Source organism: Arvicola amphibius, chromosome 8 (genome assembly GCF_903992535.2).
Source record: "Arvicola amphibius chromosome 8, mArvAmp1.2, whole genome shotgun sequence".
NCBI classification, from domain to species: Eukaryota; Metazoa; Chordata; class Mammalia; order Rodentia; family Cricetidae; genus Arvicola; species Arvicola amphibius.
In genome coordinates this window covers 76,740,289-76,766,962 of record NC_052054.1, presented here as the reverse complement: position 1 = coordinate 76,766,962, position 26,674 = coordinate 76,740,289, and the positions used below count along the sequence as shown (strand labels likewise).

The following is a 26,674-nucleotide window of genomic DNA, read 5'->3' as shown; positions in this document are numbered from 1 at the left end:
AAAAGATTTTTTATTTTTGTGTGTGTGTGTGTGTGTGTGTGTGTGTGTCTGTGTATGTCATGTGTGCTGAAATCCGAAGCAGCCAGAAGAGGGCGCTGGATTCCGTGGAACTGGAGTTACAGGCAGTTGTGATCCACTCAGTGTGCATCCTGGGAACCAGTCAGTATGTTTGACCTCTGTGTGCTAGATAAACAATTTACTATGGAGCCACACACTCCCACGCCCAGCCCATCACCTGTAAGCAACGCTCTAGCACAACCCCAGGCCTGGAGGCTGGAGCTGGATGCCCAAGCGATGCCGCTTTACTCACCTGGCTGCGGACTTCCTCCTGGCATGGACTTCTTGGTCACCTCGGCCAGTGCTCCCAGGCCCAAGCCCACCGCCAGCCCTGAGGGGCAAGAAAGGAAGCTCTGTGCTTGCTTGCCTAGGCTCCTCTCTCAGACCCTCACCCCTGCCTCTTGGAAGGTGTCTAGAGGCCTTTGTCACTCAGTTAACAGGCAGGTACCCTCCTAGCTGAGCTGTATCTCCAGCTTTTCTTTTCTTCTGTCACTTGTGACTGAACACAGGGTCTCACAGATGTTACCAAAACTGTACATCCCTAGCCGGGCCGTGGTGGTGCACACCTTTAATCCTAGTACTCAGGAGGCAGAGGCAGGCGGATCTCTGTGAGTTCGAGGCCAGTCTGGTCTACAAGAAGTAGCTCCAGGACAGGCTCCAAAGCTACAGAGAAACCCTGTCTCCAAAAACAAAACAAACAAACAAACAATTCAAACAGGGTTTTACTAAGTTGGCCAGTCTGGCCTGGCTCCATAGTCTAGGCTGACCTTGAACTGGAAATCACGCTGAAGTCTCCTTAATAGCAGGAGCTATCATCAGAAACGACTCACGCTTAACCTTTCTTCTGACATGCTTATGTAGCCCAGGCTAGCCTTAAACTCATTATGTCACCTCTCAGTGCTAAGATTTTAGGAATATGCACCATACTTGGCCTTATTTTAATTTATATATATATATTTTACTTGCAGTTGTGCAGACAGAACCCAGGGCCTCACGGATGTCAACTCCAAGCTCTGTCTTGGCATTGCTTCTCAGCCCTTCTCTTTATGCCCATCACTTATTTCCCATGTCTTCCTCTCCCTGCAATGTGGTGTAACCCCCAGGCTTCCTCTTCATTTCCTCCTCCTGCTTCCATTCTCCTCTTGCACATCATTTGGAGACAAGGTCTCAGTGCGTAGCCCTAGCTGACCTGGAACTGGCCATACAGACCAAGTTGGCCTAGAACTTACGAGATCTGCCTGCCTCTGCCCAAGTGGTGGGATTAAAGGTGTGCGCCGCCATTCCAGACTGTGACCCTTGTTCTTTTTCATTCCTTCTAGATTTTATTTATTTATTTTATGTATATGAGTGCTCTATCTGCATGTCTGACTTTATGCCAGAAGAGGGTATCAGATACCACTATAGATAGTTGTTAGGAACCATGTGATTGCTGGGAATTGAACTCAGGACCTCTGGAAGCAGCCAGGGCTCTTAACCACTGAGCCATCTCTCCAGCCCTTGACTCTTGTTCTTAAAGATATGTTAGGCCCCATGGCTCTTCACTGCCACCATCTGTAGCTTGCAGCTGGCATTTGCCAAGTATGCTGTACACTCCTTCTGTGTCTCCATGCTGTGTCCCCTGCATTAACTAGCTTTGTTCTCCATGAAACGCATTTGACAGAAAAACTCACATTTTGCAGAAAGGGAAACTGAGGCCCAGAGAAGTGAAGTAAATTGTCCAATCATAATATCGAAACCCTGGGCATACCGTTGCCCAGGATCTACCCATGACACTCTACTGAGCCCATCGTTAACATCTGAGCTATGACCTGTGACGAAGGAGAGATTTACATCACAATAACCCATAGAGAGTGGGGCAGTGGAATCAGGAGACTCGGAAGTTTGAGGCCAGACTAGGATATAGGAGATATTATCAGAAAAAGCATTTCTGTATTGGGGGGTGTTGGGAGTGTGTGGTGGTGTACACCTTTAATCCCAGAACTCGGCAGGCAGAGGCAGGCTGAACACTGAGTTTGAGACCAGCCTGCTTTCAGGCTAGCTAGGCCTGAAAACCTGCCTCAAAAACAAACAAGAGGGCTGGAGAGATGGCTCAGAGATTAAGAGCACTGGCTGCTCTTCCACAGGTCCTGAGTTCAATTCCCAGCAACCACATGGTGGCTCACAACCATCTGTAATGAGATCTGGTCCCTCTTCTGGCCTGCAGGGATACATGCAGACAGAACACTATACATAATAAATAAAATAAAAAACAAGATCATATGTGCAATATATATATATATATATATATATATCCACATTCGATATTCTATTTGTGGTTTTTTCTATGCTATTCTCTCTCTCTCTTCCTTTCTTTTTTGACACAAGGTCCACGATGCCCAGGTTGGTCTTAATTTGTGGGTTCAAGTAGTCCTACATTAACCTATCAGGCAGCTAGATTTCCAGGCATGCACCACCAGGCCTGGCTCTGAAGAGCAGCGATTACAAAAGCTTGTGTTACTGTGCCCAGCCCCTCCTTTCCCTCTTTCCTCTCCCTTTCTCTCCTCTAAACAGTGTCTTACATAGCCCAGGCTGGCCTCAAACTCACTGTGTAGCCAGTGATGACCTTGAGGGCTTGATTGTCCTGTTCCTACCTACATCCCAACAGCTGAAATTACAGATGGCTATCCTGGTCTCCTCTCCTTTCTTAAACATCGGCTGTAACACTCCTTTATTTTATACAGGTTTGAACAATCCTGCTAAAGGACCTAAAGTCAAGTCACACATTCTCCCCCACACACTCCTCCATAAATAGAAGAAATAAGTACACACGGTACAAGATCTTGCTCAGGACAGGTTCTCATAAACGTTTACATTCCTGTTTTTCTGGGGTCTGCAGGTCTTTGCTGACTCCATCACTCTTTCCTGGTCTCTTCCCCCTCACCCAGTGTCTGATTCATCCTTTCCCTTGCTTCACCCTACGAATGCTGCCTCTGATCTAGGTCACAAGAAGATCCCCCAAGCTGCACCTACCCCCAAAGCTGGCCAAGCGGCTGATGCGGGAGGCAGGTACCTTGCGTTCACGCGAGCGATCACTAAGCTGAAAAAGGGGGAGAAGGTGTGAGGTAGGGCAGGTGGGCAGAGTAGCAGATGGGCCCTGCCAGCCTGCTGCCACCTTCTTCAACATCGGGATTCAGTGCTCTCCCAGAGGATCACGGGAGTGGGGTGGGGGTGGAAGCAATGATACCTGGGGCCGGGGTGCCTTCCTGAGCCGGGCTTCTCGTGCCCTGCGAATGTCCTCCTCACTTAGGCCTCTTCCAGGCTGGTCTTGATGAACACTTTGGGCCCGACAATCCCTATATAGCCCCTGCAGAGAAGTGGATTTTAGTGGAGTGGAGAGCTAGCCCTCCTTTTTAGATGCCTCTCTATCATTTTACCCTCAGCCTCTTTTCCTTGGGGACCCCCTTCCCCAGCCTCTTACCCACCAGTGGGGCCTAGGCCCCAGGGCCCCACAGGGCAGATGAGCAGTCCTGCCCAGCGGTCCACGGGTCCCTCGCAGCGCGGCCCCTAGCTCCAACCACATTGCCTAAGGAATAATAAGGATTACAGGACTGGGCCTCCTTGTTTCGCCCCTTCTTTAAGCCCCCGCCCATTGTTAATTGAATTCCAAATTTCTCCGAGTTACTCGCCACGTTGCTAAGAACTCAGCTTTTCCCTAAGCACCCCCCCCAGCACGTCCCCCCCCCCCCCAAACGCCTCGCCGTTACTAGGGTTCTTCCCCGTTGCTAGACACCTACAGATCCTGTAGGACTACTCTCTACTTCTCAGAGCCCCTCTTGTTGCTAGGCAGCGCCTTACCCTGGGCTGCTAAGTATCCACAATTCCCCTCCTGTTACCCCCAAATACCCCGTTACGGGGCACCTCCCCCGTTGCTAAGCACCCGGTCCACCAGGCTCCCGGTCTAGCACACGCCAGGCCTCTTGAGTTTCCGGGAACATCTGCATGCCCGCCCCTTTAACCAGTTAGCCAATGGTAGCGTAGCGGCTCGTTGACGTGCACAAAGTACACCCCGCTGAGCGAGGAGGCGTGGCAAGGGGTGGGACCTAAGCTTTGGCTCAGTGAGCCTTCTGGATCAGCTGCGAGGCACGTGAGCCCCAGATATACCCATGGTATTTCTTGAAAGCATCGAGGGATGCCTTTGAGAAAACATCCCTCCTCCGCTCCCCAGTACTTTTTCTCTCTCAACATCCTCCCTCTCTCTTGAAGCCAAAAGTGGATGCCCTTGAACTCCTTCACTTCCCACCTGCTGAAATTGCAGGTCTGCACCATCAACATCCAGCTACATTTCCTCTTGGCAAGCTCAAAAGCTATCGTATGTGTTTGGATTTTTTTCCCCCAGATGATGCACAAACGCAGGGCCTTTTGCATGTGACTGCTAAGCAAGCTTCTCCAGCACTGAGCCACACCCCTGCAATATAACCACACATTCATCCAAGCAAACATTTTCCTTGCACATGGAGACTCTCCAGTTTGCACCAACACCCATATCCTGGCATCCAGCCTCCATCCTTGCACATCTAAATCCACTGCCTGGCATAGGAAAACTTTTTCTCCGATCAGGCCTTCAACATGCCTCCCCTTGGCTGCATACTGTGTCTGTGTTCCCTCCTGCACCCTACTCTCTCCTCCCCGCCCACTCAAGAGATGGGAGGGAGTCCTCTGAAGGCCAGACATTTCCCAGAACACAGTCAAGATTCCCAGTGCTGAGTCAGGAGCCTTGGCATGGAAGAAAATTGACTCACTCTTCTCGTTTGGAATAGAAACAGCTGCTGGTTGGGACATCTTTCCCACCACCGACCAGAGGGAGAACTGCAGATGTGTGCCTCACAGCACCCTACGCGGGTGCTCTGTCTAGCCTCACCCTCTTTGTCGGGAACTAGAGCTCCCTGTGCCTGTCCCTTTGCCGTGTGACCTCAGAAGAGCCCTCCTCCGCCTCCGGACGTCATGTTCTCAAATGTGTATGATGTATGAGGTGGTGATGTATGAGGTGGGTTCCCATCTCTGACTTCTCAGTCTGGGATGAGATGACTCATCCTGGAGCCTTGGGCCCGGGCGCAATGTCCCTACTATGGGTGACTCAATTTCAAGACTAAAGGTACCTCCTGTTCTCCTCCAAAGATGAGGGTCTGACTCGGGCGATGCAAGTCATGTCACCACAAGGGATAGACTGAAAAATCAACTCAGACAATAATCCTACAGGGTATGACTCACCATGGCCCTGCATCACATATTTATACACCTGAGTTCATGGCGCAGGTTACAGAAAAAGGCTAGGGAACGGCAGAAATCTCAAAGTCCTCCCTGGTAAACTGGGAAAAGAAAAAGAAATGGTGCTGTAGGCATATGTCAGGGATATGTCAGGTATATGCCAGGTATATGTCAGGTATATGTCAGGGATAGAGCAAGTGCGATCACCAGCATTAAAAGGAGGGGGGCTGAGGAGATGGCTCAGCTGTTCCACCTGGAACACCAACTCTAGATCCAATACCCCCTTTTGGCCTCCAAAGGCACCTGAATGCACCTGCACAGACACACACATACACATAAGGAAAACTAAAAAACAAACCAACCTTGTAGTGAGGCGTCCCTTATTGCAAGGTGATTGACAGAGGTAGGGATCCAGTGTCGGGCCCTGGCACACAAATCCTCTAGACAAGAAACCTTTATTTATTTAGTTAGTTATTTAAAAATCCAAGACCCCCGTACACATGCTCTGCCACAAAGGCAAATTCCCCAGCCTCCGCTTTTTTGAGATAGGCTCTCACTATGTAGCCCAGGTTGGTGTTGAGCTAGTGAATGTCTTGTGTTTGTTTACCTCCAGAGTGCTGTGATTATAGGAATGAGCCATCACTCATGGTTTAGACATAAGAGTTCTTTGTTACAGTTTTAAACACTGGAATTCCTTTTTTCTCAGCGTTTATTTTAAAGTATGCATGCATGTATATCTACGTGTTTCAAATCCTCCGGAACTGGAGTTACAGACAGCTGTGAGCTGCCATGTGGGTGCTGGGAATTGAACTAGGATTCTCTGGAGAGCAGACGGTGCTCTTAAACTCTGAGTCATCTCTCCAGTCCCCAAAACTCCTTTAAAAAAAGATTTACCTATTTATCATTATTATCCTTTGACGAAGGTTTCTATATGTAGCTCTGGCTGCCCCGGAACTGGCACAGACTCAGAGATCTGTCTGCCTCTGCCTCCCGAGTACAGGGATTAAAGGGTTATCATGTCAGGCTTAGTAAGATTTATTTTTATTTTATTTGTTTGTTGGTTTTGGGGACAGGATTTCTCTGTGTAGTCCTGCTGTCCTGGAACTCAATCTGTAGATCAGGCTGGCCTCAAACTCATAGATGCACCTGCCTCTGCATCCTGAGTGCTGGGATCAAGCATGTGCACCAGCACCCCGGTTTTTATTTTATGGGTATGGGTGTTTTTGCCTACATGTATGTCTGTGCACCTTGTGCATGATCTGACAGCCAGAAGAGGGTATCCAATCCTCTGACACTGTAGTTACAGAAGATTGCGAGTTCCCATATCGGGTGCTGGAAAACAAACTCCAATCCACTAGAGGAGCAAACAGTGCTCTTAACTGTTACGCCATCTCTCCAGCCCTGGAATTCTTTAAAACACGAACGGAAGCTTATTTATGCTGTGTGGTGGAAGCACAGATCTCTTTCTGCCATGCTGTCCTGGACTCAAACCTGGTTATCAGGCTTAATGGACCTGTTGTGTTACCTCAGTCCCCTATCGTGTGTGTGTGTGTGTGTGTGTGTGTGTGTGTGTGTATGTGTGTGTGTCTTGATAGGGTCTACCTAGTCCTGGTGTGCGTGTGTGTATTCCGAGACAGGTCTCTTGCAGCCCAGGCTTGGCATTATGTAGCTAAAGATGACTCTGAACTCCTGAACCTCCTACATCCATCTCCCAAGGGCTGGGAATACAGGCTTGAACCACCGTGCCCACCTAGATAGACATCAGGCTTCTTACTCTCTTAATGTAACGGCTGCGAAGTGACTGCGGAGGCATTCAAACTTACGCCTGTGGGATCTCTTAAGTCTTTGAAAAGTCCACCTTGTCCCTGAATGTTGAATGAGTGAGTGGCTGAACTTGTCACTGGGTTGGAGTAAGGCTGATGTGATGCAGGGAAAAGGGTTCACTAGTGAGCGATCTAGACCCCGACCAGCATCAGTAGCAGACGACAGTTCTTTCCCAGTGAGACCCGCGGTGCCAGTCGAGGTTCCGCCCCATGTTCGTCACATCCGGTGGGGGCGTCGTTTTGGGCTTTCCCTGGGAGGTGGAGTATCGGTTAACCCCTTGGTGTCCGGGCGGCCTGGAGCCTTTGCGTGCCCGGAACCCACGAGTTGGGGCTCCCCAGCCACACCCCTCGTAGGATTTAAAGGGGAAGGTGGGGCCGGACGGGCCGAAGCCCGAGCCGAGGGAGCGGGCATGAGGCGCTGCCCGTGCCGGGGGAGCCTGAGCGAGGCGGAGGCCGGCGCATTGCCCGCCGGGGCCCGCATGGGGTTGGAGGCGCTGCGCGGCGGGCGGCGGCGACAACCGGGACTGCAGCGACCTGGGCCCGGAGCGGGTGGCCCGACGGGACGGCCAGTGGGGGGCGGGCCTCAGGCCTGGACTGAGGGGTCCAGCCTGTACTCTGAGGCGGAGAGGACCGACTTCAGGCCTGCGCGGTGTCCGGACAGTCCGCAGGCAGAATCCTGTGGAGACCGACACGCGGTGTGTGAAGCAGCTGGCCTAGGAGCAGAGTCAGAGAAGCCCATCCAACATAAGGAGCTAGACGGGTCCAGCCTCCAGACGCATCCAGAAAGGAACAGCCCCTGGGCAGAGATGGAGATGGCCGGTTCCTGGACAGATGGCTTTCGAATTGATCCTCATAGATCCGATCTCCAGTCTCAACCAAAGAGAGGCAGCCTCTGTACCCAACCAGGGTTTGATGAGTCCTGGACCGGACTGGAAAGACTCGAGCGGTGGCAGACTCTGCCAGAGAGGGATAAGCCCTGGGTTGATCACCTCCGGACCCATCATAGCACGTCCAAACTCCAAACTCACTCAGACGGAGTCTGCCCCTCACCTGAACCAAGGTCTGATGGCCACTGCAAAGAATCATCCTCGGTTGGTTCCAGTACACCACATGACCCCGACGGCTCCTGGACAGAATCCCAAACTCATGGCTCCCTTATACGACAGAGTACTCAGACAGCCTGGAAACAACCTGGAAGGGATGATTTTTCAACACAAGAAACTGATGGAGCCTGGATTCAATCTGGCATTGATGGTACCTGGGCTGACAGCGTTTTGGGGGAGTCCAATGGAGGTGATCTATTAGAGGAACCAGAGCCGGGGGAGTTGGTGGCTAACTTGTGCTCCCGCCTGGAATGCAGCTCCCTGTGTCCTGTACCCCGCCTTATCATCACCCCTGAGACTCCTGAGCCTGAGGCCCAACCGGTGGGACCCTCATCCCGGATTGAGGGGGGCACTGGCGGCTTCTCCTCTGCCTCCTCTTTTGATGAATCTGAGGATGACTTGGTGGCTGGGGGCGGAGGTACCAGCGATCCGGAGGACAGATCTGGAGTAAGTAGAACCCATTCATCCCAGAGTATGAGCTCCACCCCAAATCTCTTATCCTCCCATCCTTTCTGCCTTGGCTTAGAAAGTGTTCTTCCAGGTTACATCAATTACATCTCTAGCTATCTCTTCCATGTATTGACCACCTCCTTCTGACAACCAAGTTGCTAACCATTTTATGAACCCCCTGCTCTTTCTCCTTTCAAAAGGTCTGTCTTTCCTTCTCCCTCTTGGTTACTTGTTCTTGGGGGCGGTCTGCAGTGGAGATTACTGGCCGCCTCTGTCTTTTCTAGGAACCTCTGACATTGTACCATTGTGTATGTGTGGATACACAGTTTTACATGAAAGGTCTATGACTTCTGTTGAGTCCTCTGGAGGGGGTCCCACACTCAGCTCCGAAGAACACCTATAAGGTAGAAGGAACGCACACTCATTCTCAGATGGCTTGATTGGACCCTTGGCCTCTTTGTCCTTTTTTTTTTTTTTTCCCCCAAACAGGGTTTCTTCCTTTGTGTAGCCCTGGATGTCCAGAAACTTGCTCTCTAGACCAGGCTGGCCTTGAACTCAACAGAGACCCGCCTGCCTCTGCCTCCTGAATGCTGGAATTAAAGGCGTGTACCACCACCGCCTGGGCACTTTTTTCTCTTTTTTAGAGATTCTCCTATAGCCCAACCTGGCCTCAAACTTCCTACCTGTGAGTCTGACCTTGAACTCTTGATGACCCAGTCTCTGCTGCCCTAAAAGCTGGGATTACAGGTGTGTTCCACAATGCTGTGTCCCATGCCCCACCCCATTTAGATAGAGTTTGCTCTGTAGACCAGGTTGGCCTGCAGACTGGACTCCAACTTGCTACGATCTTCCTGCCTCTGCCTTTTGGGAATTATGGACAGGTATGTGTTCCTTACCATACTCGTTTGTTTGTATTCATTGTGAAGCAAGCCTGGCCTTGAACTCGTGGCCATTCTGACGCCTTACGCCTTTTCTTTACTTTTTGTTTAAATTTACATACTTTATGTGTGCGATTGTTTTGCCTGTATGTATATGTGTGTACTGTGTGCATGCATATGCTGCCTGGGAAGGTCATACAGGGTGGGTTTAGATCCCTCGGAACTGGAGCTACAGATGGTTATGAGCCACTATGTCAGTGCTGAGAATCAAACCCCAGCCCTCTACCAGCGCACAAGTATTTTGATCCATTTCTCCGGTCCCCCCAATAAGCCTTTTCAGGCATGAGCTGACACAGCCTCCTGCCTCTAGCTCTCATTAGATGTTCAAAGGGCCAACCATATAGTCAGGAATATCCAGGTGTCCAACATGTATCTGGTTTAGCCGTTAATTTATGACAGTTTTGCTACCTTGAGCTTCCCAGAGGCTGGGATGACAGGTCTGAGCCAGCTTTCACTACTCAAAGGGGGGCTGCAGAGATGGCTCAGTGGTTAAGAGCACACAGTGCTCTTGCAGAAGACTCTAGAGTTCGATTTTCAGCACTGTGGGGTGGCTCCCAACTGCCTGTAACTTCATTTCTAAGGGGATCCAACGCCTCTGACCTCTGTGGGTACCTGTAGTCACATATACATGTCCACACCTACATACACATAATTAAAAATGCAATCTTGAAAAAAAAAGGTCAAAGGGCAAAATGCTCACTGATCCTCAGCCTATCTAGGTACCACCCTGTACCCAGGCTGGCCTTGAACTTATGATACCTCAGTCCTAAGTGCTGGAAATACAGGCGTGAGCAACAGGATGGCTATTCCTGGCTTTTCATTAGATGTTCAAAGGGCAAAATGCTCAGGGATCCTCAGCCTACCCAGGTACCCACCTCCTCCCTATCGTCCTCTGCTCCCCAAGGGGCCCCTTCAGACTCTTATTTACATCTTCCACCTTCATCCCCGCTTGGGTGCGGCTCTCTCCTGATGAATCAGAAGAGCAAGCAGGGCAGGTTCAGGGAGGGAGAGGCAGAGCAGACGCAGGTGTGGAATAGAGCTCCAGGTGGGGTTCAGAGTCCGGCTGCTTGCCAGCATGTCTGAGGAGTCCTCCTACTGGGCTTGGGCCCTTGGAGGAGTCTACCTTGATCCCCCTTTAGCTAGTGTACCTCCCTCAGGGACATGTTCACACATGTGGCCCCAGCTGTGAGAAACAGACCTGCCTCGACGTGCTAATGCCCACACAGAAGAGCCAACCCTCCAGGGCTTTCTGCCACGGCTCTTCCTTGTGTCTACACTCTCTCATTTCCTTGACATCTCCGCACAGCTGAGCTGGGACTGGATGACTCATAACAGCACCGACGTCGATGGCTGCAACTGTCACACGCATGCATGCTCCGCTAGTTCATTACGCCTCGCGGCGGCCCTGTGACACATATACTATTGTTATCCCTTATTTTTTTTTTTTTTAATAGATGAAGACATTGAGGCACAAGAGATCACTCATCCAAGGAGGTCACATCCTAGAAGCCACAGGCAGAGACAGGTAGATCTGGTTTACTAGTGAATTCCAGGCCAGCCAGAGTGATGACGTCATGAGACCCTATCTATAAACAAACAAAGATTTAGCCCCTAGGCTTGGTGCTGTGGCTCATCAGCATTTGGAAGACTGAATCAAAAGATCAGCCTAGCCTGGAGGTGGTGGCACACCCCTTAATCCCAGCACTCCCAGGGAGGCAGAGGCAGGAGTTCGAGGCCTGCTCTTGTCTACAGAGCTAGTTCCAGGCCAGGCTTCAAAGCTACAGAGAAACTCTGTCTCAGAAAAAAAAAAAAAACAACCCCCCCCCCCAAAAAAAAAAAGATTAGCCTAAATCTGAAATATGTGTGTGTGTGTCTCACACACACACACACATTTATATATATATATATAATATATTATATATAATATATAATTATATATTATATTATAACATAATTGTATATATTATAATTATATATAATATATGTTATTATTTATATATACATATATATATATGTATATATGTATATATATATATTCAAACCCTTCTCATACAGTAGAAGCAGTAAGTTCCTGCCTATATCAAGTAGTCTTGTTAAGTAGTACAGAAGTAGTACAGGCTGACCTGTACTGACTATAGCCACAGCCCTGCCTGGCCTGTAGTTTAAGAATTCAGCCTCTTGAGCGCTTGGATCACAACTGTGCTCTACCATGCCCAGCTCAAAGTACTTTATGCTTCTTTACTTTGCTGTTTTGTTTCTTTTATTTATGTATTATGTTTATTTAGTGTGTGGATGTGCTCATGCTGCAGCATCCACATGAAGGTCACAGGACAACTTGGGGAAGTTATTTCTCTCATTCTACTGCATGGGATCGAGGGATCAAACTCAGGCTATCTGGTTTGGCAACACATATTTATCTGCTGAGCCATCTCACTGGCCCGTTTTGTTTCTCTCTCTCTCTCCCCCTCTCCCTCTCTCCCTCTCTTCCTCTTTCCTTCTCTTCCTCTCTCTTCTCCCTCTCCCCCAACTCTCTCTGTGTGTTATTGAACCTGAGGAACTGTTATGAACCTAGGACCTTTTGCATGCTAGGCAGGCACTATACTACTAAACTATATTCTCAGTCTTCTTTTTCAGTGTTTACTTTGAGCAAGGTTTTACCATGTTACCAGGCCTTGAACTTGGTATGTGTCCCTGGCAGGCTTACTTACCATCCTCTTAGCTCAGTCAGCCTCTCAAGGAGCTGAGACTACAGGCCTGTACACAGTGCTTCTTTGCCTGTCCTTCTCTCCATCTCTTTCTATTCCCATTTGTTTTGACATTGGGTCTCACTGTGTAGCCTAGGATGGCCTGGAACTTAAAGTCTTCCACCGCTGCAGCTCTACTGTGTGTGCCTCTGAGTCTCAGATGAGATGAGCATTCTTCTCATCTTTGTTTTATAAATGGGGAAACTGAGACACAGAAAGGCATCTTGTGCTTAGTATTGGCTAAGTCAAGTCAAAAATCACACTTTTGGACTCATTTCTAGCCGAGTTTCAAGCTTTTCATGTTAGCCCCATTGACCTGTGCATCTGTTGTCATCTTGCCTTTTTCCTAAGGCTTCTTTATCTTGAATTCTTCGTCTTTCCAGAAGCTCCTTCAGTAGCCTCACTCCATCAAGATCCTTCCTCGGCCTTGCCATCAGGAACTCAAGGCTGGGTCCTGTCTTCAGGCCCCACCCTCTGCTGTCCTATTTATCCCGCCATCCTTCAGCTGGAGTGCACGCTATCCAACCTTCGCTGCGGCTTGCCTGCCTGCATGTGTCGTCCCCTGCTTCCTTCTCTATAATTTTGAAATCACATCTGACCTTGGTGTCCCAGCTAGGCGCCCCCCTTTTGTTTTTAAAAACAAGGTCCCATAGCTTAGGCTGGCCTTGAACTCCAGTATGTAGCTTGAACTCCTAATCCTAACGGACCTTTTTTCCTTTCCCCCCATCCTGTTCTAAATAGATAATTGTTTCTGAAGTCCTGTGCTGCTGGGGATACTAGTAATCAAGACAGATATACACCGCCCCCTTTTAGTCTTCAGAGACAAATGTGAGACCAAAACATTATCCTCACGACTCTCAGTGTTACAACAGGGTCTCACCATGTAGTCCTGGCTGACCTGGAACTCACAGGGAACTGCCTCCCTCCAAACAGATGCTCTCCAGAGATACTAGCAGCTTGGGTGGCCAGGGCTGGATGAGAGCAGCTTAAGGGGTTGTGGGGGTCTCTGGTATACAGTTGGTCAGATTTAGGGTATCAGAGAGGGCTTCCTGGAGGAGAGGATGTGTGAGCTGAGACCATGATAAGCTGTTTCCTGATTAAGATACACTTAAAAGAGAAAGGCCTGCTGAGTGTAGCTCAGTAGAGCCCCACCTAGAACCTCCCAGTGAAGGACTGGGGCTGTAGCTCAGGGGTAGAGCCCCTGCCTAGAATCCCTCAGTGAGGGGATGGGGGTGTGGCTCTGTGGTAGAGCCCCTGCCTAGAATCCCCCAGTGATGGGCTGGGGTGTGGCTCAGGGGTAGTGCCCCTGCCTAGAATCCCCCAGTGAGGGGCTGGGGTGTGACTCAGTGGTGGAGCACTTGTGAGCTTGCAGGAGGTCTGGGGTATCATCTCCAGTTCTGGTAAACTGGGGTGGGGTGGGGGGGGGGAAACGACAGGATACTACATACTTATGATAATAAAAGACAGTGTCAAGTAACCTTTATTCCAAGCACTGTTTTTCGGGACACCTGCTGTGTCACTCCAAGAGCTAGAGATGGGCTTGTAACCCAGCTGTCTCCCTCCCCATAAACTTCAATCCAGCTGAAATGCAGTGGGTAAACCCCAGGGCAATGGGGTGAGAGTAGAACCAGAAACCCAGCGCTTTGCCTGGTGACTGAGGCCAGTGGCTTCACCCCTGAGTCGGTTTCCTCTCCTTTGACACAGACAACAGTCTTCCTGGGGCTGTTTTTAGGATTAAATGGGGTATGGCACACAGAGTCTTTGTCATCTTGCCTGGAATGTTCCAGGTGCTTAGTAAACAGGAACCTTGATTAATCATCTCCTCCCTTCCTGGATCCCATGCTGTCCTACACCCTGACTCCCTGCTTAGCACCTGGCTCCCTCCAGTTTGCTGTCTGCAGAGAGCTGGGAGAAAACATGTCCTTGACCCTGGGGTGACGCTGGGTGAGCACACAGCTTCCTTCCCTGTAGGCTGCTGACTCTCCCAGTTCACACTAAGCCCCCCTACGCATGCCGCCACGCACCTGAATCAGATGTGAAATAGCATGAAAGAGTTGATTGGCTCCTGCTGTGTGTGTTTCTTTTGAGCAGTGATGGGAATAGGTCCAGAGCCCTGTGCTGTGTCTTCACACTTCGGCCGAGCTACACCCAGCCCTTCTGGTTTTCTGTTGCATCCCTCTCCTGGCCTCTCCCTCCACCCCAAACCCTTTTCCTTTCCTTTCTTCTCTGTTTTTCTCTCTACTATTCTTCTGTAGTCTTTCTTTTTCTCATTACATTCGTTGTGTTTAGGTCTAATGGCAGCTTCTGGTTCTCCGCTTCCACTATGTGGGTTCTGGGATTGAACTGAAAGCCTTCAGTTTGTCAGCAAGCACTTTTACCCCCACCCCACCCCCAGCCATCTAGCTGGCCCTAATTTTTGTTATTCCGAAACAGGGTCTCCTGATGCCAGCACTCAGGCAGGCGGGTGAATCTCCGTGGGTTCAAGGCCAGCCTGGTCTACGCAGAGTTCCAGGGCAGCCAGGACTACACAGAGGGGTTTCTGTCTCAGAAAACAAAAATGAAGCATAGTAAACGAGTATTTTATATTTTATTTATTTATTTTTGAGGCACAGTCTCCTGAGGTCTCTCTGGCCAGCCTAGAAGCTGTGTAGACCAGGCTGGCCTTGAACTCACAGAGGTCTGAGTGCTGGGATTAAAGGTATGCACTACGCCCTGCTGAGGTTTTATTTTTGGAATTATGTCTTTACATGTGTAGGGGTGGAGGATGCCCATGAATTTTGTGCCTATGGAGGCCAGAAAAGGGTGTTGAGTCCTCTGGAGCAGGAGTTACAGGCAGTTGCGAGCTGCCCCATGGAGTATCCAGTGTGCATAACTGGGGTCCTCTGTAAGAACAGTACATACTCAACCTCTGAGCCTTCTCTCTAGCACATCTGTATAGTGGGACTGGAGAGAGGGCTCAGGATTCAGATCGCCTGCTCATACAGAGGACCTGGATTCGGTTCCCAGCACCCACATGATGGTGTACAGTTTCAGGGGAGTCGGTGCCTTCTTCTCACCTCCATGGGCCCCAGGATACATATGGTTTACATATGTGCATGTCGGCAAAACTTTTATCAATTAGATTGAATTTTTTTTTAAAGATCTGCTATGGTAACAAATTGCCTTCAAATCCAAATCCGAACGACTTAGAACAACGGCAAAAGTTTATTTATTTATTTATTTATTTTGTGGGCTGGGGGTCCTGCTCTGTGCTGTCCCCCTTTAGGGGCCGAGGCCTGTTCCCTTGCCCAGCTCCCCACCTCTAGTATGGAGCTGAACATGGAGCATCTGGATTGGCTCACAGCTTCCACCTGGAAGTAGCACTTCCTGTCATAGTTCACTGGCACAGCAAGTCCATAACCTCAGTTCAAGAGGACAAAGAGAGCTGGAGAGGTGGCTCAGCAGTTTCCAGAGGATCCAGATTCAACTCCCAGCACTCATGTGGCAGCTCAAAACTGTAACTCCAGGATCCAACACCCTCACACAGACAAAACACCAGTAAAATAAAAATAAATTAAAAAGGCAGAGGTGGTTGGAGCGATAACTCAGCGGTTAAGAGCACCGACAGCTCTTCCAGAGGTCCCGAGTTCAGTTTCCAGCAACCACATGGCGGCTTACAACCATCTGTATGAGATCTGATGCCTTCTTCTGGAGTGCAGGAACACATGCAGATAGAACGCTATAGACACAATAAATAAATTTTTTTAAAAAAGGACAAGTGTCTGTTAGAAGGGGGATAAGCCAGAACCCTTGGTGACCAGCCCTCTGTTGGCCACTGTCATCTGCCATGTGTCTCTCTCTGTGGTTGGGCCTTTATTCCTCCGCTCCTGCCTCTATGGTTTGCTCCAGATCTGGCCTTATTTAGAGGCTTGGCTTCACATTTGGTGACTGTGGGTTTTAAGGTATACTGAATTTTGGTGATTGTTCCAGTAACCAGACCTAGCCTACCCTATCTTTCCTGATATGGCAAAGACACAGAGACAGAACAAAGAAAGTAATAGAGGCAGACTCTTCCCCACCATCTGGTCTTATGGTCTCTGGACGAAGTGGGGTTCGATGATCCCAATAAGCTTGGGGACCATAGCCCCATGAAGCCCCCAGGAGGGTACGTGCTTCCCTGGCCTTGACCCATACCTCATGCTCGCCCTCCCTACAGAGCAAACCCTGGAAGAAGCTGAAGACGGTTCTGAAGTACTCGCCCTTCATGGTCTCCTTCCATAAGCACTACTACCCCTGGGTCCAGCTTTCCGGACATGCTGGTGAGACTGGGGGAATTGGTAGACAGACAGGCAGAGCTTGGCATGGGTGTGCGGGCTAGGGAAAGCACTGCTCTGTATAGATTCAGTGTCTTTACTATCACCGTGGTGACAGTCCCCACCCTATGGGGCTGCTAAGAGAAACAGTTGGCCTAGTCATTATTTTATCTTATCTATTTGTTTTGAGACTCTGTTGCCCTAGCTGGCCTAGAATTTACTCTATAGACCAGATTGGCCTTGGACTCAAAGATCCTTCTGCCCCTGCCTCCCAGATGCTGGGATTAAAAGGTTACACCACCATAGCTGGTTTTGGCATGTGTTTATAATCACAGCCTTTAGAAGGCTGAGGTGGGGGATTGCCAAAGTAAAGACCAGCCTGGGCTACATAGCAAGACCTTATGTCAACAAAGCAAAGCAAAACTGTCCCTTTTGTCAAAAAAAAAATTGGAATTCCACCTTCTCCATGTATGTGCTCTGGATAATGCCAGTATTGTGAAATTTATTTATTTCCCTAGAGTCTTGTTGTGAAGCTGACACTTGCCTTGAATTCACTGTGTATCCTGAACTGGGCTCGAACTTATGTCAATCCTCCCACCTGAACCTTCTAATTTCTGGGATTATAGGTTCAAGTCATGGTGTCTAGCATAAATTAATTTAGATAAACCCAAGTGGCTGGTCCCTGGGGAATCAAATGCAGGTCTCTTGTGGAGAGCCATGTTGTCAGCTCAGATCTCACAGAGTTCCCGCAGGAGACAAGATCGCTCATTCAGAATTACAAAACAGGGCTGGCTCACCGAACGCAGGCATTTTCTGTGCAAGCCTGATGACTGAGTCGAAGCCCTGGAAGCCACGTAGATGGTGAAGGAGAGAACCGCCTCCACAAGATGGCCCTGGCACAGACTCACCCCTATCGCACCATGCACAGGTTCACACAGAATAATAACGAAACATTTTTTAAATTACGAAATTGGATCTGATGAGGTGGCTCAGTGGTTAAGAGCATGCATTGCTCTTAGAGGCCTGTGTTGGGTTCCAGCATCCATGCTGGGCACCTTGCAGTCACTTGTAACTCCAGCTCTGGGGCATCAGATGCCTCCTTCTGGCCTCTGTGAACACTCTCACACATCCATACATATAAAAGTAAAAATAAATATTTTCTAAAATTACAAAATAAATAATGGTATATGCTGTAAATAGGACCCTGAATAAACAGCGGAGAGTAGAAATAAACCCATCTAAAGCCAGGCATGAGCTGGGCACACGAGCCTGTAGTCCCAGCACTGGGATCTTTGAGATCAAGGCCATCTGTCTCAGAACAAACACAAAGAAGGGAGGGAGAGACAGCATTGCTGGGGTGTCCTACAAGATGGCAATGGCTGGTATGATACATTCTGGGAAATAGGGGGTGGCAGGTCTCGGTCTGACGCAGCCTCTTCTTGGTCTTGCTTCACACAGGGAACTTCCAGGCTGGTGAGGATGGTCGGATTCTGAAACGTTTCTGTCAGTGTGAGCAGCGCAGCCTGGAACAGCTGATGGGAGACCCCTTGCGGCCTTTTGTGCCTGCTTATTATGGCATGGTGCATCGGGATGGACAGGCCTTCAATCAGATGGAAGATCTCCTGGCAGACTTTGAGGGCCCCTCTATCATGGACTGCAAGATGGGCAGCAGGTGGGATTGGGGCAGCCATGGGACAAGGTCAGGGAAGGTGGTGAATAATTTTGAAAATAGGGCCAAGTCAATTCAAAGTATCTGTATCAGTGTGTGTTCCTGCCAGTGGTGCATGAAGGTTCCAGGTGTGCCGGCCTGCCGTGAGGGTTCCAGGTGTGAGGGTTCCAGGTGTGCAGGCCTGCCGTGAGGGTTCCAGGTGTGCCGGCCTGCTGTTCCTTCTTGGTATTCTTGGTTCTATCTTGGTACCACTTGTTTCATTAATTACTGGATATATAATGGAATTACATTGTATTTGCGTATTTTTCTGTTGCTGTTTTCTTTCTCTTTTTGAGAGTATTTCCTGTAACCCAGGCTGGTCTCAACTCAACCTGGCTGTGTAGCCAAGGATAGCCTTGAGTGTCAGGTCCTCCAGACTTCACTGCCAAAATGCTATCTATGATTGCAGACATATGACACCGTGAGGTTTATGCTGATGATGAGACCCTGAGGGCTTTGTTCATGTTAGGCAGGTAGCCTGCCAACTGAGCCACATTCCCAGCCCCTAAGCCAGAGTTTTACTTATTTGATTATTTGTTCCTAGAACTAAAGACTCACTTTGGTTGTAGTGGTTACTCAGTCAATACTGTCTTTTGTTTTATGATGGTGCTGGGAGTTGAATGTAGGGCTTTGTGCATGCTAAGCAAGCCCTGTTAGCTACATCACTGAACTACATCCACAGCCCTGGGCTTATTTGTTTTGTTTTTTACTTTTGTTTTTGAGACCAGATCTGTTGTTGCCTGCACATGTATTTGTGTGCCTTATACCCAAGGAGGCCAGAAGAGGGTGTTAGATCCCTTGGGACTAGAGCTGCAGACACTTGTGACCCACTTTGTGGCGCTGGGACTGGAACTCAGGTCCTCTGAAAGAGCACAGTGCTCTCAACCGCTAAGCCACCTCTCCAGCTCCTGGTCCCCAGTATTTTAGATAAGTGACAGCCCAGCCAAGCAGCAATAAGCAGAATGTCAGACGTTGTTTTTGGTATTGCCGTTGTTAATGGCCTTGTGTTTGAAAAGAATCTTTGTCTACTAAATAGCATGAAACCATTCTCCTGTTTTCTCCCATAAGCTTTGTTGTTTTAACTTGTGCAGTTTACTGGGTTTTGTTTGTTCTGCTGTTTTGAGATAATCTCACTATGTGTTTCTGGTTGGCCTTGAACTCACAGGCCAGCATCTGCCTCCAAGTGCTGGGCTCAAAGGCCTGCGCCTCCATCCCCATCAGGAGGTGCGAGCCTTCCAGCTCTGTGCCTAATGGTTTGCTCTGTCACATCCCCTGTGCTCAGGACCTACCTGGAAGAGGAGCTGGTGAAGGCACGAGAGCGGCCCAGGCCCCGGAAAGATATGTATGAGAAGATGGTGGCAGTGGACCCTGCGGCCCCCACTCCTGAGGAGCATGCTCAGGGTGCAGTCACCAAGCCCCGATATATGCAGTGGAGGGAGACCCTGAGCTCAACTTCCACCCTCGGCTTCCGGATAGAAGGTGTCAAGGTGAGGGCCAGGAATAAGCCAATTTGTTTGACACTCAAAGTTCCGGGATTGGAGCAGTGGACTGGCTTCTTATGGAGGATGGGAGGCAGGGGACACTAGAAGGAAGCAGACCCATGTCTGCAGAGTCCAGACAGCCCGGTGTGGGGAAGCCCCACTTCCCATCCCTGCGTGTAGCAGAGGCCAGTGAGGTTTCTTTATCTACTGGGACATCTTCATATACCAGCACTTTTTCCCCAAGTCCAGACTTTTCTGTGTCCCTGACCTCCCAGACCTGACCCTCTTCCCTCCATTCTGGAATGCAGTGGCTGGAAGGGTCTTTTAAGTTTTTATTTCATAAATTAAATAAAATTGGAAAGCTGGATATCATAGCTTACACCTTTCATCCCTATGAAGAGGTTAAGGCAGAAGGGCATGTGGCTTCAATCCGAGTTACAGAGTAAGTTCAGGACCAGCACGGGCAACTTAGAGATACCGTGTCTCAAAAATGAAAAGCTAACAGGGAAAAAAGAGGCCTGGGGGGTGTGGCTCAGTGTTAGAAGACTAAGCTTGTGTGAGGCCCTAGGTTCAATTCTCAGTAGTACTACACAAACAATACTAACTAAATAAAGACAGGACTATAGCATAGTAATAGAGCACTTGCCTAGCACATATGAAGGAGACGCTTCGCTCAGATCTCCACCCCTCTCATCTGTTTGAATAATTAATCACATAGTCAATAAGTGAAAATGGCCAGGTGTGGTGGCTCATGTCTGTAACCCCGGCACTTGGGAAGTTGAAGCAGGGATCAGGAGTTTGAAGCGCAAAGAATTTTTGTTCATTTATTTTGTGGGCCCCAGGTCCTACATGCCCAGAGTCTAGGAAGTAGATACCAACACATGAGGCCTCTGAGGCTGAGGCGTGTGGTAGGTCTTGTCAAGCTGAATGAGGTAGTGCCTGGTGAGAAGGAGGCAGGAGTACCAGGAGTTCAAGGTTAACCTGAGCTCCCCTGGGAGTTTTTCAAGCCTCAGATACACAGGACTGTTGATGGACTGGCTCTAGCCACTCCGCTAGACAGAAGCAGAATTGCGGCTGAAGCCAACTCCTAGTCCCCTAACAGCCTGTTTTGCAAGATGAGCTCAGCCGTGACTGTTTTGTTAGACGTGGGAGGACAGGTCACATAAAAGTGTGGCAGGGGACTGGGTCGAGTTGGGCCAGGCAGGTGGACCTGAGTAGGGGTTATCTTGGCTGGTGGGGTACCCAGCGTTGGGGTGAAGCAGCACACGTGACAGCACTTCACCTCTTGCTTTGCAGAAGGCCGATGGGACCTGCAACACCAACTTCAAGAAGACACAAGCACTGGAGCAGGTGACGAAGGTGCTGGAAGACTTTGTAGACGGAGACCTTGGGCTCCTGGTGAGTGGGATGCTCATCCCCTGACGCAGCCACCATTTATTGTTGCTTCTGAGTCATGCTCCCTTGCTTTGGGCTGGGTTAGGTTGGGCTGGCCTGCTCCTGGCCAGTCTTGCTCACAGTCTGCCATCAGCTGGTGGCTTGGCTGAGACTAGCTGGTCCCAGCTAGCATGGCTTTTATGTCTACCTTGATTCACAGTCTTATTCGGCACTTGGGTGTCTGTCTGTTCAATATAGCAGGCTAGCCTGTGCTGTTCTCACCATGGGAACAGGAAGCTGATAGCAGGTGTTTTGTACGAGGTCCCCTGGTATCTAGGCATAGCACAACCACATTCTGTTGGGCAGAACAGGTCCTATCATGAGAGAGACAAGCCCAGCTTGGGGGAAGGGGAAACTGACTCCCCCTCTCATGGGGGAGCTATAGGGATTGGTGGAACTCATTTAATCTGTCTCACTCTTGAGTGCACTACCTTAATGGCTTCATGCCAGTACTCCCTCTTCCCACCACTTCCTTGGTTCCCTTTATCCCACCTTGACTGACTGTCCAGGATGACAGGGTGAAGTCTCATCTCAAGGTGGCTCACCAAGGGCTTGCTGCATTTCTGTGCTAATGAGCCACCCTCCCTCTCACACTCAGAGAAAGTACGTGGCGCGACTGGAGGACCTCCGCGAGGCTCTGGAGAACTCTCCCTTCTTCAAGACCCACGAGGTGCGAGCCCTGGGTGCCACAGGTGTATGTGGCCTCCAGTTTAGGGGATTCAGGCAGGGAGGGAGTGGGAGCATGGATTCAAACCAGGCGGTCTGGGGATAAGGCTGACTCTTCTGTGTAACTTTGGTCTCTCCTCAGTCTCTTTATTTCCAGGGCTGGGAGTCAAAACCAGGGTTTCTCAATCACTGTGCTGAGCACACCCCCTGTCCTTGCTTTCTTTCCTTTGGGAGAGGGGCATGGTCTTTTGAGACACGGTCTCATGTAGCCCAGAGTGACCTCCTAGTCACACTCTTCCTGTCCTAGCCGCCCACATGCAGGGTTACAGGGAAGAGCACCACACCCAGCCTTCCTTGCAGACAGTCTCGTGTTGACTGACACAGGCCAGGGTGATGATACCCACCCCTAGACTGCTGAGGGTTACGAGTCACTGGGAAGTAGCAATCACGTTCTTAGAAGCAGTGTGTGACTTTAATGGTGTATCTCTAGGTGCCTCCCTATGTGTGGTTCTTGCCTTTTCTTTCTGCTCCAAGCCTGTCTCTTAGTTGTGGGAGGACAGAGGACACATGATAAAGTCTGTTTTCTCCTTCTAACATATGGGTCCTGGAGAGCAAACTCAGGTCATCAGCAAGTGTCCTACCCACTGTGCCATCTTGCCAGACCAGAGGGTGTCTGTTTTGTTTTGTGGGTTTCACATAACCCAGGTTGGCCTCAAACTTGCTGTGTTGCCTAGGCTGGCCTAGAACTCCCGATCCTGTTGGCTCAGGCTTCACAAGTGCTAGGATTGTAGTTGTCTGCCACTAACTATGCTTGTCACCCTGTGTCTCTCAGGCAGCTTGGATGCTTGGAGGCTATTCGCTAGTCAGAGAAGTGATGGCACCTCCTTTCCCCCAGGCTCTTCCTCTGCCCCTCAGCCCTTTCCCCTCTTCTCAGTGATGTCTCTGACTTTTCTAGAAAGCCCTGAGCTGAAAGTCTTACCTGTACAAGTCTCAGTTCCAGCTCTGCCTCTCCTAAGCCCAAGCAGCCACTCTGGGAGGCTCCTGGAGTGTGAGTGACAGCAGCAGCCATGTGGACACTGATGAAGGTTAAGTGGCTAATAGATTAGAGCCCAGCCCACGGTAAACCACCATGAGTGCCAGCTGTCATCATCATGTTTGTTTTGATCAAATGTCACCATTGTCCCTGTCACTATCTTCAGGCTTTATGTGGAAGTAGAGGCCTCTCCTCTCCTTCTGTTTGGTTTTGATGGCCTAGTGTTCTGCCTCCATCTGAAATATGAAATTTCACATAGAAATTGGTATTTCTAGTTTCCCTAAGACATAAGTCCTAGATGCTTGCCATATAGCAGCAGTATCCAGGCCTGAATGGTGTCTGCCTCTTTTCTGTTTGGTGCTGGGGATTTGAACCCAGGATCTCATGTCTGCCAGGCAAGTGCTCTACCACTGAGCTGCATTCCAGCCTCACACCCTCCACTATTTTACTGAGATGGGCTTACATAGCCCCGGCTGACCTGGAATTTGATGTGTAGCTGAGGATGACCTGGACTCTTGATCTTCTGCCTCCACCTTCTGAGTGTGGTATTATGGATGTGTGTCACCATGCTTAGGGGCAGACATGCTACCAACTGAAATATAGCCCCACACTCATTATGTAGACTAGGTTAGCCTCTTTAAGGTCTTATTTTGAGACAGTTCTTAAGTTGCCCAGGTTACCCTTGAAGCTCACTCTAATCGAGGCTATAGGCCTGTAATCAATATTAGAAAAATACTAGAATATTTTCTGTCCTCCTGCCTCAGCTTCCCAAGTAGCTAAGACTAAGGCCTGTAATCATGAGGCCTGGCAGCATCTGACTCTGCAGACAGGCTCCTGTTCACCTGTCCAGGAACTGGGGTCTGGGAGCAGGGTGGAGTTGAAACCTGCTGTAAGACAGATGGAGGTGGCGGGGGCCTTGTAAAACCCACATTAGATGATGGAAAGGCAGCAGTTGTTTGTTTGTTTATGAGAAAGCGTAACTTTAGGCACACACCTTTAGTCCCAGGCAGGTGGATATATATCTGTGAGCTCGAGGCCAGCCTGGGCTACAGAGCAAGTTCCAAGACACTACACAGAGAAACCCTGTCTCAAAAACCAAAGCAAAACAAAACAAAAAAGCGTAACTCCCTGTTGACTTTAGAGTATGTGAATGTCGGATGGGGTGTGCGTGTGCCGTGGTACTCTTGTGGGAGTCATTTCGCTCTTCTGCCATGCGGGCCCAGGACTTGAGCTTAGGTCGTCAGGTTTGTTTTGAGCCATCTCACCAGGCCATTTGGTTTTGAGGTAGAGTTCTACTTTGTAGCCTCGCTGGCCTTGAGCTCATAGACATTTGCCTGTCTCTGCCTTCTGAGTGCTGGAATTAAAGGTGTGTGTTGTGTCACCATGACTGGTTTAGTGTCTTTTTTGAGACAACTTTACTCTGGAGCTTTGGCAGGCCTGGAGCTTACTACCTAGCCGAGGTTGACCTCAGATTTGTGGCTATTCTGCATCTGCCTTACAAATGCTTGGATTGTGGACATGTGTCACCACACCTGCTCAGCAGTGACTGTATCTAAAACAAGTAAATCGAAGTGCCACTAACAGCACCCACCAAAGTGTGCACAGCCCCACCGAGGTGTTTCGAGGCAGACACTGGGAGGCACTTTATGAGCCTGTGGTTGTAGGGTGCTATGTGACCCCAGGAGGCAGTGTTACCAACTTCCCCATTCTACAGACAGGACACCAAAGCCAAAGGAAGGAAGCCACTTGCCTAACGTCATCAGCCACAGCCCACTGGGCCTAAGAAGCCACTGCCCTATTCTGGAGAAAGTTGTCCATCTCTTCTGTCTGATCTGAGTTCTCTGACCCAGTCACAACCCTGACACCATTTGAGTCTGTGCTGTGGCTTAAAAAATGAAGACAGCAAATAACCCAGTGTGCTGGTTCACACTGTTCTATCTAGCACCTGGGAAGAGGAAGCAGTTGGGCTGGGAGTTCAGGCCAGCACACGGGGGAGGTGGAGGCAGGAGGATCTGAAGTTCAAGGGTATTCTTGGCAGTATAGATAGCTGAAGGCCGTCTGGGACTATGTACGACCCTATCAGACAAACAGAAATGAGATAGAAAACGGAGGCAATGGGCTAGGGATGTAACTTAGCCTGTGACTCCTGCTTAGCTTGTTGGAGGCTCTGGGCCATCCCAGAATACACACACATGATAACTGGTACCATGTGTATTTGTTGTGTTCTAGGAACCATTTGAAATGCCTTGTGTATGTAAATTATACTGTTATTCTCTGTTTGTATCTGTGGAAGCAGAGCCACAGAGAGGGTAAAATGCTTGCCTAAAGCTACACAGCCTAGAAGAAGCAGAGTCAGGATTTGAACATGGGCGGCCTGATTCCTGAGTGTCTGCTTTACTGCTCATTGGGGAGTAGACTGGTAGTGCCTGCTCCTCTAACTACTTCTCTCCACTGACTATTACAGGTGGTGGGCAGCTCCCTTCTCTTTGTGCACGACCACACCGGCCTGGCCAAGGTCTGGATGATTGACTTCGGCAAGACAGTGACCCTGCCTGACCACCAAACGCTCAGTCACAGGCTGCCCTGGGCCGAGGGCAACCGTGAGGATGGCTACCTCTGGGGTTTGGACAACTTGATCCACCTCCTTCAGGGGCTGGCCCAGAGCTGATCTCATCTGCTGCTGCTAGGCTCACTTGCAAGATAGCATGTGTCTGGCTGGAGGAGCCCTAAGATGTTGCTGGGCTTGAGGCTGCTGATGGAAGACGAGCTACTTCAAGGTGTCACCAGATCAGTGTGGTCTCAGGAGCTTTGGGGGACCTGGAAACACTGGGCTCCCTTACAAATGGGGAACAGGACAGGTAGAGGCATAGTTAGCAGAACATGCATGGGGTATCCTGATCAGCTAGGAGCTTCCAGGGGAGTACCAGGGGCCATAGCTAGATCCGCGAACCCTCCCTGAGCTGGCTGAGCGCGGAGCCTCAGCAAGTTAGCTTCTGCTCCCCAGAGGATTGGGCATATTTGTGAAGACCTGCAGGAGCTACTTCCACCTAGGGCAGTGACAGCCTCACCTGGATGTCATTCAAGTGCTGAGAGGAGGGTGCTGCCCTAGGCCTGATGCTATAGTGTGGGAACACAGCTTATCCCCCTCTGTGCTGAGGCCTGGAAGGATCCCTTGTTTCTCTGTGGACTCTTCATGCTGTTGCAGAGCCAGACCACAGCCACATCCACCTGTGCCAGCACTGTGACCGTCTTCCTTCCTTGGTGCACTAGCTCTGGCCTCAGGGCCTCTTCCTTCTGCCCTAGACCATGGGGCTCTCCAGTGAGGCAGGGGAGGAGGTTTCTCCTTGCTTCACTGTAAGTGTCCCTACCCACACACACAATGAACTGCCAGGTTGCCCAGAAGCACGAGTGGGCTTCTGGCCCTCGCCACGGGCTACCTGGTTCTAACCAAAGACTGTACAACTCTGTGCTACAGCACCTCTCCAGAACCTTGGCTTCCTGGCCCACACAGATGGGCTTGGTGAGGACAGGAACCTACCTCTTCCCTAAGCCCTAACGTCTTCCAGGGCCAACATGTCTTCCTTTTTCTACTGACTGACTTTATATATATTTATAAACGAGATAGTTAGCTGGGGGTGGTGTCAGTGAATCCAGGCAAAATGACTTTATTGGGCCTCCCGCCCACAATGGCATCCCAATAA

General features: G+C 49.8%; 2 protein-coding genes across 7 annotated transcripts in view; one reads left to right on the top strand and one right to left on the bottom strand.

Annotated features, from left to right (window-relative positions):
- The window catches only part of Coq8b (coenzyme Q8B), a 26,287-nt gene extending 18,814 nt beyond the window's left edge, over positions 1–7,473 (bottom strand). For 2 of the 6 annotated variants that reach the window (XM_038338543.2, XM_038338548.1), the window contains exons 1-5: positions 3,892–4,024; positions 3,515–3,619; positions 3,281–3,400; positions 3,067–3,133; positions 311–388 (exon numbers count right to left, since the gene is read on the bottom strand). In XM_038338543.2, the coding sequence (XP_038194471.1) occupies positions 311–388; positions 3,067–3,133; positions 3,281–3,400; positions 3,515–3,616 (367 nt within the window). In that variant the 5' untranslated portion in view covers positions 3,617–3,619; positions 3,892–4,024. Of the gene's footprint in view, positions 1–310; positions 389–3,066; positions 3,134–3,280; positions 3,401–3,514; positions 3,620–3,891; positions 4,025–5,663; positions 5,755–7,075 lie in introns of those variants that run through there. The other 4 variants (XM_038338544.2, XM_038338545.2, XM_038338546.2 and 1 more) reach the window with 4 other exon arrangements.
- On the top strand, positions 7,417–26,674 carry Itpkc (inositol-trisphosphate 3-kinase C). Its single transcript, XM_038338537.1, has 7 exons — positions 7,417–8,674; positions 16,555–16,657; positions 18,110–18,323; positions 19,642–19,846; positions 21,137–21,238; positions 21,873–21,944; positions 25,438–26,674. The coding sequence occupies exons 1-7, from the start codon at positions 7,535–7,537 to the stop codon at positions 25,639–25,641; spliced, it is 2,040 nt and encodes a 679-aa protein (XP_038194465.1). The 5' UTR covers positions 7,417–7,534; the 3' UTR covers positions 25,642–26,674.